The sequence below is a fragment of the Vulpes lagopus genome, chromosome 5 (genome assembly GCF_018345385.1).
Source record: "Vulpes lagopus strain Blue_001 chromosome 5, ASM1834538v1, whole genome shotgun sequence".
Classification (NCBI taxonomy): domain Eukaryota; kingdom Metazoa; phylum Chordata; class Mammalia; order Carnivora; family Canidae; genus Vulpes; species Vulpes lagopus.
In genome coordinates this window covers 79,382,842-79,397,226 of record NC_054828.1, presented here as the reverse complement: position 1 = coordinate 79,397,226, position 14,385 = coordinate 79,382,842, and the positions used below count along the sequence as shown (strand labels likewise).

The 14,385-nt window shown below is 41.4% G+C and overlaps 1 protein-coding gene across 2 annotated transcripts in view; it reads left to right on the top strand.

The window, feature by feature from the left end:
* Positions 1-301: 301 nt before the first annotated feature.
* The window catches only part of TTF2 (transcription termination factor 2), a 40,048-nt gene continuing 25,964 nt past the window's right edge, over positions 302-14,385 (top strand). Inside the window, exons 1-5 of one of the 2 annotated variants that reach the window (XM_041756784.1) lie at positions 302-363; positions 445-547; positions 2,887-2,973; positions 12,230-12,296; positions 13,132-14,070. In XM_041756784.1, the coding sequence (XP_041612718.1) occupies positions 336-363; positions 445-547; positions 2,887-2,973; positions 12,230-12,296; positions 13,132-14,070 (1,224 nt within the window). In that variant the 5' untranslated portion in view covers positions 302-335. The remainder of the gene's footprint in view (positions 364-444; positions 548-2,886; positions 2,974-12,229; positions 12,297-13,131; positions 14,071-14,385) is intronic. The other variant, XM_041756785.1, reaches the window with a different exon arrangement.

The window sequence follows — 14,385 nt, the reverse complement described above, 5'->3', positions numbered from 1 at the left end:
GCCTTCCCGGACGCGCGCTCCCTCTAGGGGCGCCCCTCGGGCTCCACTACAGACCCGGCCTCCCCCGGCCTCCCCCCGCCTCCCCAGCAGCCGCCCAGCGAGGCCCCTCCCCCGAGCAGCCCCGCCGCCCTCCGAGAGGTCCCGGCCTCAGCCACGCCCCTCCGTTCAAACCCGGCGCTTCCCGCGGAGGCGGCGGCGCGAGGCCCGCGCGGTGGCTTATGGGGGTTGAGCCTGCAGAAGGCGGATGCTGATTGGCTCCTGCGCGAGGAGGGCGGAGTCAAAGGCGGAAGCAGGCGTTGGGGCGGGGCTCCGCGGCGTGGGAGACCGAAGCGCCCATGGAAGCGGTTGAGTGCCCCGAGCACGGTAAGGGATCGAGGTCCTTTGAGGCTCCCCGGGGTCTGCCAGGCTAGCGCGGCGTAACGGTGGTCACCTTGCTCTCCTTAGGGATCGCCTGCTTTCTCAAGACCGGCGTCCGCGATGGCCCGAATAAAGGCAAGAGCTTCTACGTGTGCCCGGCCGACGCCTGCCGCTTCGTGCTGGCGGCCGCGTAAGTCTCGAGCTGGGCCGACCGCCGGCGCCCGCCCGCCCGCCCGCCCGGCCCCTCCGCCCGGCGCCGCAGGCCCCGGGAGAGGTGGGGACCTGGGCTGTGCAGCCAGGGCCTCGAAGTAGTTGGATCCCAGGGCGGCGTGGTCCGTTGGGGAGGCGCTCCTGCCTGCTTGCTGTTTGGCCCTGCGCAGCTTGTTCCCCTCTCTGGCCTCCATTCCCCCGCCTGTGAAACGGAGGGCCGCCTGCCTCGGGAACCTCGCGGTCCTTTCCAGCTCTGGGTTTCCTTGCACTTGTCGGGCCTCTGCTGGGATGTTGCGTCTCCCTGCTGAGTGACAACTTGCAGGCCTACTACAAAATGATTGGTCTCTGTTTTGCGCCAGTTTCAGGCCAGGTCAGATTATCAACTGCCTTTTGGAATAGGATCCTCTGGGGTGACCTGGGTGGCTCAGCTAGGTAAGCATGCGGCTCTTGATCCCAGGGTTGTGAGATTGAGCCCTGCATGCTGCCATGCTGCTTGTGCTGGGCATACAGCTGCTTGGGATTCTCTCTCTCCTCTCCCGCTGCTCCCCACATGTGTGCCCTCAGGTGCGCTCTCTCTCAGGAAAACAAGAAAAAAAAAAAAAAAGGTTCTCTCATTTAAGGTGTGAGATTGATAATCCAAAGAAACAAGTTACTGCTGAAAGAAAATCAGGTATCTGATTCAGCATTCTGGTTTTACAAAATTGGAAGCGGAGACCCAGAAATGTTAAGCATCTTCTTAAAGTGAGAAAAGTTAATACTATTCTCATAAAAGTGTTAATAAGGTCCACAGCCAATGTGAATTTTTAAACTATCACATGAAACATTTTTCCTGCTCTCTGAATTGGGTAGAGAAACATAAATTTTCTCCATCTGATGTAAGGCAAAAAAGTAGATACCAATACTAGAAAATAAAGTATTTTTTAACACGTATATTATGTTTCCGTTACATGATTTGCTTTGAAACTAAGTGAAGGAATTTGTATGTTTTTCAGTTTTGGCAAATAAATTTTTAGAGAAAACACACTCTTAGCCTTCTAATAAGTTGTTTTATTTGAGAGAAATTACCGGGCTCCAGCTTGGTTAAATACGAAACAATTTTGAGAAAAGCAATGTCAAATCTTAGATAGAAGGGACAAGCTGGATAAGTTCTCAGGGTTTACTATTTATTTCTAATTTCTAAACTGAGTTTCTTAGGTTCTGTACCTAGCTCAAGTTTCGTGAAACATGGAAGCATGTTCATATTTCATATAGGAATTAAGGAATATTCATATAGGAATTAAGCATTAATGGTAGCTTAAGACTCAGTTATACGTTAAAAGAAACGTACCTTTGGGGCACCTTGCTGGCCCAGTTGGTGGAACATGCAGCTCTCCATCTCAGGGTTGTGAGTTCGAGCCCCACTTTGGGTGTAGAGATTAAAAATAAAATCTTTAAAAAAAAAAAAAAGGACAAACTTTTATATATAGTACCATTTATACAAAGGCCCTGCTGCCAAAGTAGTACAACATAATATTTGACTTGATGACAGTTATTTGATAACCTTGACCTATTTGGTCAATATAAGCAAGACAAAGGAAGAAACAAGTGCCATAGGTCATATGAAAGTACTTTAGGCCTTCACTCAAAACTCTGTATCTTCAAATGTACACATACGTTCTCTTATAATAAGTTGGAAAAGAGGAGTTAAAAAACATGCCAAGCATGAGGCAGATTAGGAGAGTCTGCTTCTGAACAGATTGTAGGAAAAGGGATGATGGAAAAAATCTAGGGAAAGTTTGCAGCCAGTCTTAACGTATTTCAGCTGTTCCTGGGTGGGGGGGTTTGCAACATAGAGATTGTAGAACACAGGACAGTTTTGAGCTTCTGAGTCATCAGGAAAAAGATGTATCTCTGTCATCCTATCTTTGGGGGAGTGGGAAAAAAATGAAAGCTCCAGACCTTTTCCCCAGAGGAATGTACATAGACCTAACAATGTTTGGGATTTACAAACCCAGTGGTGGTCATATATGTACTTGTTTAAAACCCATAGTTCAGGGACGCCTGGGTGGACTCAATTTCAGCTCCGGTCATGATCTTAGGGTGGTACGATCAAGCCCTGGGTCAGGCTCCATACTAGGTGTGGAATATGCTGGAGATTCTTTTCCTCCCACTATGTGCCCCCTGTCCCCCGCCCCACTTGTGCACATGCGCGCGCTCTCTCTCTCTCTCACAGTTACTTGAATAAGTAAAATAATAATAAAACCCAGAGTCTGGATTTAATTTTGGAACGTTAATTTCTGTTGTTTACTAAAGCAAAATTTATTTTTCCCCTCCCTCTAGTATTCCTGTTTCTCATTGTTTGTTGCATGAGGACTGTGTGGTAGGGCTTCAGGGTTTGCTTCTACCCCCAGGCAAAGAAGAGTATAGGTAAGTGTCCAAAAGGAACATCTAAATGTATTTACTTCTTTCTTTACCTGGAAGAGTTACAGCCAGGTGTGTTTTCCTAGGATTGAGTATTCTGTAAAAAATCATTGTTAACAAAGAGTATTTCTGTCTGTATTGAATGTCATCTGAGCCCTTGCTCCCTCACTGCTAAGTAGCTGGTTGATCTGAGAATCTGATTAATTTCCGGATCAACTGTTCTTCCTTCTTCAGTCTCCAGCTCTTAAGTAGCCAATAACATCAGCCCACCAGCATCCATTAACTTGCAGTGACTTGTCAACTTTTCTAGTAATAGGATGAAGAAATAAGTTTAAAAATGTCTAAAGTATGTTAAGCACTCAATAAATGTTCGTTTCCCTTTTTTTTATGAAAACTCAGGTAAGGCAGGGAAATCTATGTAGGTAGCAGGTGATATTTGTCATGAGTATTGAAAGATAAGAAGAAATTCACTAGGGTTAAGAAAGAGGTCATTTTTAACAGATCCATACCCTGCATAGGGTTTAGAGTTATGAAGTGACCAGGAATTGCAAGCCTTTGGTTTGGTAATAATTTAGCATGTGTTTGAGTAGAGATTTCAGAAGATAAGGCTGGCCAGGAAGGCAGGGGCCATTTTTGATGGTCGTTATATGATATTCTATGCAGCTCAGAATATATATTCTAGGTCAATCCCCTTACCTCTTCCGCAGTATTGGCATTTAACTATCATCTTCACCATTTTTATATACCTGAATATTGCCCATACTGCTGTTTTTCTTAATTGAGGTATGAATACAGTAAGATGGCAGAGAATTTAAGTGTTCAACAGTCATGTTTGAGAAATTGATATAACCATTCTTATAACCAAGCCTCAGTCAAAATATAGAGTGTTACCTCATTAAGTGCCATTTGACCCCTTTCTAGTTAATCCTTCCCTTCTACCACAGGCAGTCACTATTTTTATTTATCCTTTTGTATCTGGCTTCTTTTATGTAACAGTATCCATGAAATTCATCCATATGATAGGGTGTATCAGTAATTCTTTACCACTGAGTTGACTTCCATTTTGTGAATATCACAGTTTCTTGTCCCTATTTGTCATCCGTGTTATCTTCTTTGGTGAAGTTTAAATCTGTTTAAATCCTTTGCCCGTTTTTTTAATTGAACATTTTATTGAGGTAATTGTACATTCTCATGTATTTATAAGAAATAGTTCAAACAGAACTCCTGTAGACTTTATCTAACAGTTACATTTTGCAAAATGTATATAAAAAGTATATAATATTATAATTAGGATGTTGATTCAGTCCACTGATCTTATTTGTGAGATTAATTTCCCTTGTACTAATTTGTGTGTGTGTGTGTGTGTGTGTGTACGGATTTAGTTCTATACAGTTCATCATGTGTAGTTTTTTGTATGCACCACCACAATCAAGATAAGGAACAGTTCCATCACCACTGGATCCTTCCACTGTGCTTCCCACTCCCTCCACCTCATCTCTGGCAACCAGAGATCTGATTTCCATTTCTGAAATTTGCCATTTCAGAAATGTGACATAAATGGAATCCTAAAATGTAACTTTGGTAGGTTTTTGCCTATCTTAAAAATTGTGTTGTGTTTTTATTATTGAATAGAAAGAGTTCTTTATATATTCACTATACAAGTTCTTTGGCAAATACATATATAATGTATATTTTCTCCCAAGTCTTGGTTTTTCAATTTCTTAACTCTCTTTTGAAAAGCAGTTTTCATTTTTATAAAGTCCAGTTTATCTTTTTTTTTTTTTTTTTTTTTTTATCCTTTGTAGCTTTATGTTTTTCTCTCTGCCTGCCCCAAGATCACAGATTTCTCCAAGGATTTCTTCTAGAGGTTTTATAGTTTGATTGTTTTGTTGTTTTTTTTTTCCCCTCTTAGTGGCTTTTTAGTCTGTGGCCTACTTCAGATTAATTTTTGGTATCTTATGAGATAGGAATAGTTCATTTATTTTTCCTTTTATTACTGAATGAATATTTTTCAGTTGTCTTACCACCATTTTGTAAGACTTTCCTTTCCCCATGGAAGTGCTTGGCACTTTGTAAAAAATCAGTTACTGCCATGTTATGAATCTATTTTTGAACTTGCTAACCTGTTCTGTTGGTCTACTTGCCTATCCTTACACAATCAGATAAGATAGTGTGAGTCTTCCAACATTCTTCTTTTTTAAGATTGGCTCTTCTAAGTCACCTGCATATAAAATGTAGCTTCAACTTCTAAATTTCCTTAGAAAAACCTTGTTAGTATTATACCGAGTCTGTATAGATCCTTTTGGGAAGAATTGACATTAATGTTAATTTTCTAGTCTATGAGCATGATGTATTTATGGCTTTAAAAATCTTTTCCAGCATTGTTGAATAGTTTTCATTATAGAGTACTGTACCTTTTTGGTTAAATTTAGTCCTCACAGAGTGTTACCGTTTTTGGTGCTATTATAAATGGAATTTTTAAATTGTTCACTTTTTTTTAAAAAGATGTATTTGTTTATCTGAGGGAGGTAGGGGCAGAGTGAGAGAATCTTCAAGCAGACTCTGCTGAGCACAGAGCACCATGCAGGGCTCAATCTCACAACCCTGAGATCATGACCTGAGCCTAAACCAAGAGTCGGATGCTTAATCACCTGAGCCACCCAGGTACCCTGAAGTTTTTCACTTTTTGACTGTTTTTTGCTAGTAAGTGGGGCTGATAAGCCTCTAGAGCATGAAGATAGGATATCCTGACACCTAAAATCGTTTACAAACTGCTGGGGGCTCTCTACTATACAGGAAGACTTCTAGGATGTAGGAAGCCACTGAAGGATTTTTGGTCCAATTTACATTAATAAAAGAGGAGCTCTGAAGAGCGTTAGTTAGGAAGATGGTAGAGGCAAGGAGACTGCTAATACAGAAGTGCTATTAAATGTCTAGTAAATGGCACAGTCCGTATTGCTCACTGCCATATCACTCTTCTGTGATAGGTAGATGAGGCACCTAACATTTTGAGAGGTTAGGAGAGGAATCAGGTCCCACAGTTGTGGAGTCACATTGCTGGGATGCATACCTCGCTCGGTCTAGCCGATTCTAGATATATCCATTTTAGTCTCTAAGTGAAAGGTGTGCTTGGATTGAGGCATTGACAGTGGAGTTGGGTGCACTTAGAGTGCAGAAGGAAAAATCAATAAGGCAGTTTTTTGGTAGGGCATTTAAGCATGTACCTTCCTCCCTCATTTTCTTGTCAGGAATAGTGATCCTGGTAGTCCTGTGTTCCTGGGTTGTGAGGATTCAGCGAGGTCATGGGTGTGATGCCAGTGGTCTGGTGTTTCGCTCACTGTCAGTGCTCCATAAATGGTTGTTAGGTTGGGATTTATGGGTGATGATTTTACCATTAAGCAAGATAAGGAAGGAAAAGTAACATCGTCAGAGGGTTGGGATGTGTGGCCAGCACAGACAGCTTTGAACCAATCGTGTCTTACGTGTATTTGAAACCAGCTAGTAAAGGGAGTGCAGCTCCAAAAAAAGGTCTAAGCTGAAGATGGAATTTTGAGAACTTACCATGAACATTCCTCATACTAGGGAGATGAGGCTGAGAGTTGGTAATTATTTTAAAATAGAAAAGTAAGGGGGTGCCTGGGTGGCTGGGCCAGTTAAGCATCTGACTTGATTTTGGCTCAGGTCGTGATCTCAGGGTTGTGAGATTGAGCCCCGCCTTGAGCTTTTCCCAGACATGGAGCCTACTTAAGATTCTCTTTACCTCTCTTCTGTCCCCCTCTAAAAAAAATAAAATGGAAAAGTAAAGTATGCAAATGTTTTTCTCTTAGCCTGAGTCTAGAACATTGTTACTAGGAGGTACTTACTGGAAGTTTTAAAAGGTTGCTTTAGGGGCAGCCCGGGTGACTCAGCAGTTTAGCGCTGCCTTCAGCTCAGAGCGTGATCCTGGAGACCCAAGATCAAGTCCCATGTAGGGGGCTCCCAGCTTGGAGCCTCCTTCTCCCCCTATCTCTGCTTCGTTCTCTCTCTCATGAAAAAATAAATAAAAATTTTAAAAAGTTGCTTTAAGACAAAATACAGCTATACAACACACAATAAATTAAAAACAAGTACCCTGATGGGTAGCACGGGCTGGAAATTTGAATAGAATTAGGTAAGCTGATAGATGACTTTCTTAGGAGACAGGGCATTTAACCAGAACCCCTGTTGTCTGGAGGGAATACATTTCCTCCTGTAAACTGAACTTAAAGTACTCTACATCTTTTTTTTTTTTTTTTTTAAGATTTTTATGTATTCATTCATGAGAGACACACAGAGAGAGACAGAGAGGCAGAGACACAGGCAGAGGGAGAAGCAGGCTCTATGCAGGGAACCCAACGTGGGGCTGGATCCTGGGTCTCCAGGATCACGCCCTGGGCCAAAGGCAGGCGCTAAACCACTGAGCCACCGGGGCTGCCCAGTACTCTACATCTTTGATTTTTAATTCCAGTGTGTTTAAAGCTTAACCCAACTAGGAGCCAGGTGCAGCAGAGTAATGGGGGAGGGGGAAGTGTAAGCCCAGGTGAGGCTAAGATGCCCATTTTTCCTACCTTGGTGTGTGGGCGATTGTGTGCAGTTCTCAAACTTAAACCCCAGATGGCACCACTCACCAGCATTTGGTCCTTCAGCCTTGGCTCTCTGTTTAGGGACAATAAAGAGACAGCCACTCAGTAGAACCAACCTTAAGGAAGAAGTCTTTCCTCCACTCAAATGAGGCAAGAGTTCTTGTTTCCTCCCCTCCTGTCCTATCCTGCCCCCCTTTGTTTTTCAACCTTTCAAGGATGTAGAATCAAAATGGATAGAAGTACTCTTTTATCTTGTAACTAGATAAAACAAGTTTTAGTTCTTTATATAACTGGTGGTTGTGGGATGTTCAAAATATTTTATTTTTAATAACCCTGGAATCTTTGCATGTCTAGCAGATTTCTTGTGTGGTTGGTTTTTGGCTAAAATTGGCGTGCAGTGTGATACAGCTCAGTGATGATTTTCTGGGCAGATGATCGACAGGAATTTGGGTATAAGCCAGTCCCGTGCAGAAGCACCCCAAGTCCTACTACCCCATGAAGAACCCTCCCAATAAAGCTAGTACATCTTGTAGGGCTTTTATACCATAGAGTTATCACGCATTGTGCTGTGGGCTGGAGCTGCTGTGGCACATCACTCACTTGGGGTGTAGGTGTCTCCCACAACTGGAAGTTTAAAACCTTTATGTGGTCAGATTTACTAAATCCTTTACCTCTCAGCTGCAGGACTTTAGGTCACACATAGGAAAGCCTTCTTCCCTTTAGGGTAACAAAACAAAACAAAAAAACATTCATCTCTCTTTTCTCCCCAGAACATTTATAGTTTCCTATTTTACATTTACATTTTTGTTCCATCTTGAGTTTTAACGTCAAAGAATGAGGTAGAAATCCAGCCTTGTGCTTTTCTAGTGCTGGAGCATACAACAAGAATTGAACCTGCACTCCTCAGGGCCTTTGACACCACTGACATCAGAGTCAGGCACACAAAGGCTGGTGCCCAGCATGATCTGCATGTATTAGCACTAAATTGCATGTGTTCAAAGGCAGGCGTTTTTATGATACAGTAAGGCCTACAGTAAGGGGTTAATGCTGGTGTAAGTTACTGAGAAAGTGTAGGAATTGAGACACGAGCTTGGCCTTGAATGACCTTTAAAATTTGGATACAATAAAAGGTAAGGAAGTATTTAGGGGCTGTAAGCAGAAGTGTGGATATAGGAATAAGGATGGTCAGAGAGAGTGGAATAGTGATTGCTATTGCTTAGCAAGCCTTTCATATGCGTCATGCTTCAGTCTGAACCTTCTTTACATGTATTAATGCATGTAGTCTTCACAGTGATCATAGGAGGTAGGTACTTTTTTTTTTTTTTTTTTTGCCATTCTACAGAAAAAGAAACTGGCACAGTCAGATGAGGTACCTGAGGATTCAGAGCTAATTCTATAGTAAGATTGGGATTCAAACTAAGGGAGGATGACTCTAGAACCCCAGAGAATCCCAGCCTGGCTGATGTGAATGTGCCTGACATTGCTAAGTCTGGATTGGACAGTCAGCCTTTAGTAAGAAGGGAGGATATGCCTTCTGGTGAAGCATTGGAGAGGTCGAGCTTCCTCTAGCCATGTTCATCAGTATTGTTTATTACTTATGTCCTGAAAAATAATATAGTGCAGAAATTACACTCTTCTTCATAATGGAATCAATATTTGCTTTCTCTGAGTATATTTCCATTGCTTCCTTTGTTGATTTGCAATTTAATAAACATAACAGACTTTATATCCTAAAAACAGAGAAACCCACCCAGGTTAGTTTCAATAAAAATGCAAGTAAAAGCATTTTTAGCACCATGCCTAGAACATAGTAGATGCTTAGTAGTTGCATTGTAGGTATATTGTTTTCTCCCTTCTTGGTCTTCAGGTCTTGCCCTTTGGAAAGTCTGCAGTGGCTTGGGCTTTTTTAATAGATATGATTTATGAAATGTTCTTGTTAGTAAAGATTTTAAGTACTTGATACACTTGAAACAACAGCAGCAATTTATTCTTTTTTTTTTAAATTTTTATTTATGATAGGCACACAGTGAGAGAGAGAGAGAGGCAGAGACACAGGCAGAGAAGCAGGCTCCATGCACTGGGAGCCCAACGTGGGACTTGATCCCGGGTCCCCAGGATCGCGCCCTGGGCCAAAGGCAGGCGCCAAACTGCTGCGCCACCCAGGGATCCCTAGCAATTTATTCTTGGTTCACTTTGATAAGTAGTGGTATTGCCTGACAGTTGCCAATACTTTGAATTGTTACGCATTTGAAGCTTTTCAGAAATCTTATTAACACGTGTTCAATCTAATATCTTTTTGCAGTGAGACAAACTAAAGAGACCAGTAAATTATTTTTTTTTAATTGTGAGCTAGAATGGGGGAAATTGTGAGCTTATATGAGAGGAGCTGGACCTATTTTGTTTTTAGTTTGACTTTTATGGAACACTTGTTCATTTGAGGCTTATCTTTGATTATATGTTCAGGTGAGGTAATGATGTCAGGGGATTTTGAATTAGGACTGTCATGATTTATGTCGTATATTTGAGAAGTTAAAAAAGAGCAAGAAATTAAACTGAAAGAATGGAGAAAGAAGGGATTCATTTAGGTAAAAATGGAGTTTAATGAGTTCAAAAACAGCAATAAATAAATAATCCAGAAGGTAATTGACCAAGAAAAACAAAGAAGGCCCTAATACCTGATATGAGGAGTAGGGAGTTACCCTACAGATAAATTAAGATTCATTGTGGCATTGTTAGTAGCACAGAATTGGAAACAACCAGATTGTCTCTCAAGAGTGTTCTGGATAAATAATAGAACTCTAAATAGTGGGAAACTGCAGCTGTAGGAAAAAAAATACGTGTGTGTGTGTGTGTGTGTGTGTGTGTGTGTGTATGTAGACCCTTTATATCTTTTTCTAGAAAAATCTTGAAGACTGTTTAAAAAAGCAAAGTATTTAGTAGTATGTATACTATGCTATCCATATATGTGGAAAAGGAAATTAAGATTCATTATATTGATCAGAATATACAGTTTAAAATCTCTGGAAAGGTAAACAAAGCTAATAGGCATGAGTATTGGAAGAGATGGGAATTGGGCAGATAGGGTACCATGAGAGGGTCCTTTTCATGGCCATTGTATAGTTTTTGGTTGAGTTTATTAGCTAGTGAAACAAGTAAAATGATATTGGAAGCTCTTCTTTGATTATTAAATGTGTTTGAGGAACCATTTTGGGTAAGGAAGAAATCAGCTTGCTCTATTGATTTCCACAATACTTAACAATTATGTATAAAAGGCAAGGCATACTTGGGAATAAGGAGACCATATATGGTAATATCCTTCTAGTTGCTGAAAGTATAGTCAGCAGACAGGTAGATACAAGTATAATACCGCCAAATACAACAGAAATACAGAAACAATGCAGTGGATGAACAGGGAAGGAAATGTCTGAAAATCTTGCAAAGCAGGGATAGCTTGAACTGGATGTTGAAAGACATGTAGGATTTTGACAACTGGTGATGGGGGAAGTGGTGGGCAAATAGGGATAAAGAGGACATCCTTTGGATGAAGGAAGATACACCTGCAAAATCTGGGATGCTGGAGAGCGCATACGTGTTTTTGTTTGCAAATGGACCAGTATAGCCATTTCTTATAGTGAATGTATAGGCTGTGTTTACTGGTGCAGTGGCAGGCAGTCTTGTATTGGGATGTATGTCTGAATGCAGTCTTTTTTTTTTTTTTTTTAATGGAAAATTGCAAATAAATACAAGTAGACAAGATAGAGTTATGCAGCGTATGAGCTTAATCAGTTACCAGTTCATGCCAGTCTTATTCCCTATATACTCTACACACTCCATCCCCCAGCAATTCCCTTATTTTGGAACAGATCCCAGATAACATCACTTCTTCTGTAAATGTTTCAGTGTATGACTCTAAGAGATAGGGATTCTCTCTTTCTTTTTAACCAGTTGGAGTATAGATTTCCAGTAGCTTCATCAATACCATAAGTAGCTTATTTTTAATAGTTTTTGTTTATTTGTTTAAATCTTTAAGGTTCACAGTTGCAATTGATTGATAATGCCTTTGAAGTCTCTTGAGTTCTCTACTTTTTTCCTCCCTTGTAATTTATTTTTTGATGGAAGGCATTTGTTCATCATAGAGCATTTCCCACTGTCAAGATTTTACAGATCACATCCCTGTGGCCAAGCTCTGTCTGTTCCTGTTGTTTGTATTTCCCATAAATTGGTAATTGAATCTAGGGGTTTGACCTGATCCCGGTTAGTTTCTGTTTGTTTTGATTTGGCTTAGTTTTGTTTTGCTTTACCGTATAGGTCCTATCGGGGTTTCCTGTCAGGGATACATAATGTCTGGTTATCTCTCTTTTTCTGATTTCAGCAGCCACTGCTGATCATGCTTCTATTTTAGTTATTCTTTGCAGAGTAAAAAGAATAAACCTGTGTGCATCTTGGCTTCCATGACGCCTCTTTTCTTTCATTTCTTAGCCCTTATAAATACCCCATGCAGTAGAGAATTTTTAAATGGAAATATAAGAGTAATTGGTTTTGAGTGACCTTTCAAAACCACTGTCAGATAGTTGCAAGATATGTTCTTGGATGAAAAAGAAATTTATCTCATTTTAATGGATTTCCACAGCCTTGATTATTTGTGTTTTATACTTCATTAGATTGTTCTTCCAGTGCATTAGAAGTAAGGCAGCACGGAAGCAGTGGTGCGGAAGTATCCCATGGCAGGTAGGAATTATTCCTGTCTTCAAACCTATGTGAAGACTGTTTAATCTTTGGTGTCGCCTGAAAAGACCTTGAAGTCCAGTATAAACTGGTTGGTCTTCATCATACTGTCTCTGAAAGATAGTTCTTTTCTTTAAGCAAGGTAGACCCTATAGGGTCTCTTAATTCAAAGGACTATTTGGTTATAATGAAGATTTAATTGTTTGTCTCCTATTTCATTTAAATATTTTTCAAGGTCTTAAATGCAGTCATTGCTCTATTTAGGAAGAGATTTGGGTTTACTTTACCAACTTCAGCATCTTTTAGACACTGGTGTCTCCTCAATGTTGTTACAAATGGGGTGACATTCGTAAGCTAGAATGCAAGAGACCGATAGATACCCAGCACATGGGGGGCTAGGGCCAGGGAAGCAGCAAGACCTTCATTGGTTGAGGCAGAGCTTAGGCTTGTCACTCTGGTTTCCTACAGTGAAACTTTCATAACGCCAAACTCAAAGCAAGCATAGGACATTTTGGGGATAAATTCTCGAGACATTAGTTTTTTGTGAAAGGTATCCATTATGGCTCTTACAACTGCAAACACACTTGATTTGATCACTACTTGTCCTTGAGGCCTCTGAAAGCAGTGGTCATGGGCAGAGAAGGAACCAAGCATTGAAAGTACTCTTCAGAAACTAATACTGTGTGAGTTAGGCATGTAGTCTTTCTGAGCAGCAGAAATAGTTTTGGGAATGTTCAGAAGTATTGGACTACTGTTTCCATTTCCTCTGATAAAAGGTATTCTGATATGATGCTCGCATTAATCTTATTATATTAAGATTATTTTCTTTGTCTTTTAGGAGCCTCATTCCAAAGAACGTTCTGTAACCAAGTCTCAGTGTGCCTCTGAGCTACTTCATTATTCTTCCACCCAGCAGAGGAACCCATTCAAGGTACTTGACAAGAATCAAGAGCCATCTCTCTGGAAACAGTTCACCAAAGGTGAAGGTGAGGAAAAGATGGTGGATAAGAAGCAAAAGGAAAAGGGAGATGTACTCCTGGATCAAAAGGAGGAACGGAAGCCTGAACCCAACTGCTGTATGAAGAAAAATCTCTCATCTGGCCTGGAGGTAAAGAAAAAACAACCAGCACCTCAAGAGCAGCAGCAAGGGGAGAAAACAGAGTTGCAGCGTGAAGCGAAGGAGAACAAAGGAATGCACAAAAGAAACCTTTCTGAGGTGAAATCCAAGCAGTGCCATGTTGAGGAGCTGAGAAAACCATCTGGGTCTCTTCAGGAAAAATCAAACATTGAGAGTCATCACGTCGAAAAGAAATCAGAGCCTCTAAGGGAGAAGGAAGCCGAGCCTTTGCCTAGAATTATTCACAGTCAAAACCCAGTAAGCAAGCCCCAAAAAGAGGAACATGTCAGCAAAGAACACTCCAAGAGCTGGGAGGCAAGAGAAATAAAGGCAAGCGACGACCCCAGCTCGCAGACCAACCAGCAGTCAGAGCCTTGGGATGGGCCTGCTCCCGGGGGACCAGCCGCACAGTGTGCGCCACCAGCCAAGGAGTGCTCCCTGGGACAGAGGCTGGAAGTGGCCTCCAGTCATGTTTTCACTTCCTCTAAGCCTCCTTTGTTCTTTGGCTCGACCCTGAACTCACAGGAGGAGAGCCTGCCATTACCTGGTCAGGATATGCAGAGAAAAACACCTCCTGCCACAGGTGGTTCCAGGAAGGTAGAACCTTCAGACCAAGCAGCCCAACGTGTGTACCTCACAGCACAACTGAGGCAAAAGAAGGTAACTGCTGGTCTGCCGTGTGCTTTGTTTTTAAGGTCAGAACATCGTTAACTATGGGCCACAAGCTAGTCACGTGTGTTAACGTGGGAAAAGTTTTGTAGGTGGGTGTTTCGTTTCTGTCTTTTCCTATGTTTACATTTTTGGGGTTAGAAAATCAGCTGGATTTAAGAAAAAAAATAATAACAAAAAACCCTGGTTTTCACACATATACTTAAAGGAGCCTAATTTCAGAGTTTTCACATTGTAGGCTACTTTAATCTGACAGTCTTTCTAAGAACTTGAGACGAGAGACCATCTTACAGGATCTGTTTTCCA